The sequence below is a fragment of the Chrysochloris asiatica genome, unplaced genomic scaffold (genome assembly GCF_000296735.1).
Source record: "Chrysochloris asiatica unplaced genomic scaffold, ChrAsi1.0 scaffold10816, whole genome shotgun sequence".
Taxonomy (NCBI): domain Eukaryota; kingdom Metazoa; phylum Chordata; class Mammalia; order Afrosoricida; family Chrysochloridae; genus Chrysochloris; species Chrysochloris asiatica.
Genome location: NW_006419334.1, coordinates 1 through 1,466, shown reverse-complemented (window position 1 = coordinate 1,466; position 1,466 = coordinate 1). Strand labels below are relative to the sequence as shown.

General features: G+C 42.0%; 1 protein-coding gene across 1 annotated transcript; it reads left to right on the top strand.

Annotated features, from left to right (window-relative positions):
* The first annotated feature begins 404 nt into the window (after positions 1-404).
* Positions 405-686, top strand: LOC102834562 (40S ribosomal protein S27-like). The gene has a single exon (XM_006878146.1). It carries the CDS (start codon positions 432-434, stop codon positions 684-686), a length of 255 nt encoding a protein of 84 aa, XP_006878208.1. The 5' UTR covers positions 405-431.
* Positions 687-1,466: the final 780 nt, after the last annotated feature.

Sequence of the window (1,466 nt, the reverse complement as noted above, 5' to 3'; positions counted from 1 at the left end):
TAATCCATACCGAAGGCTTTGTTCTTGGATTTTCATCAGTAAATGTTTTAAGTCCTCTTCACTTTCAGCAAACAAGGTTGTATCATCTACAAATTGCAGGTTGTTAATGAGTCTTCCTCCAGTCTGGATGCCACATTTTTCTTCATAGAACCCAGCTTCTCAGATTATTTGTTCAGCATACAGTTTGAATAAGTATGGTGAAAGAATATAACCTTGTCGCACACCTTCCTTAATTTTAAACCATTCAGTGTTTCCATGTTATGTTTGAACAACTGCTTCTTGGTCCATGTACAGAGTCCTCACGAGCACAATTAAGAGTTCCAGAATACTCATACTTTGCAATGTTGTCCATAGCTTGTCATGATCCACATAATCAAAAGCCTTTGTGTACTTTTGCTCCTTTCCGGCAGTGACGACCTCTGCATGCTATCATGCCTCATGCAAAGGATCTCCTTCATCCCTCTCCAGAAGAGGAGAAGAGGAAACACAAGAAGAAGTGTCTGGTGCAGAGTCCCAATTCCTACTTCATGGATGTGAAATGCCCAGGATGCTATAAAATCACCACAGTATTTAGCCATGCACAAACAGTAGTTTTGTGTGTTGGCTGTTCCGCTGTTCTCTGTCAGCCTACAGGAGGAAAAGCAAGGCTTACAGAAGGATGCTCCTTCAGACAGAAGCAGCACTAAAAGCACCCTGAATCAAGATGAGTGGGAAACAATCCCAATAAATATTTTGGATACAAAAAAAAAAAAAAAAGCCTTTGTGTAGTCAATAAATCACAGTTAAACATTTTTCTGATATTCTCGGTTTTCAGCCAAGATCCATCAGACATCAGCAATGATATCCCTCGTTCCACAGTCTCTTCTGAATCCAGCTTGAACCTTTGTATGTTCTCTGTCAATGTATGATTGTAGCGCGGGTAAACATCCAGTAAAGAGCTCCGTTAGCAACAACACAGAATACCAACCAAGCAAGATCAGGGAATGGTGCTAGAATTCCGAACCAAATATAAAGGAATGTTTAGAAGCTTGGAAGGCTTACAGCTAGGGGAATTTGTAGCAGAATCAAGAAATCCATTGCTTTCTAATTGAAGATGCAACTGCTCCCGGAGGCACCATATTAGGAGAGACCAAGTGGTGGAAGGATCAGAACAGCCACAAATGCCTGACAGAACCACGAGGATACAGATGCGGACATTCGTTTTTTGGTATCTGTTCATTGGTCTCTCTGCCTGTGCAACTTCATTCTGGTGACTATTAGGGATGCCTGAGCAAATGGACACTCCACCTCCACCCCTGGAGGGTTCTACTACACAGGCGCACAGATCTCCTAGAAATTTAAAGTGACAGTTTCTGCTTAAAACCAAATGGGCACCACTAGTCTGTCAGTTTGTCATACTGTGGTGGCTTGTGAGTTGTTGTGATTCTGAAAGCTATGCCACAGATATTTTAAATACCAGCAGGGTC

Excerpts from the sequence above, each read along its gene's own strand:
- LOC102834562 (XM_006878146.1), top strand. The coding sequence starts at position 432 with ATGCCTCATGCAAAGGATCTCCTTCATCCCTCTCCAGAAGAGGAGAAG.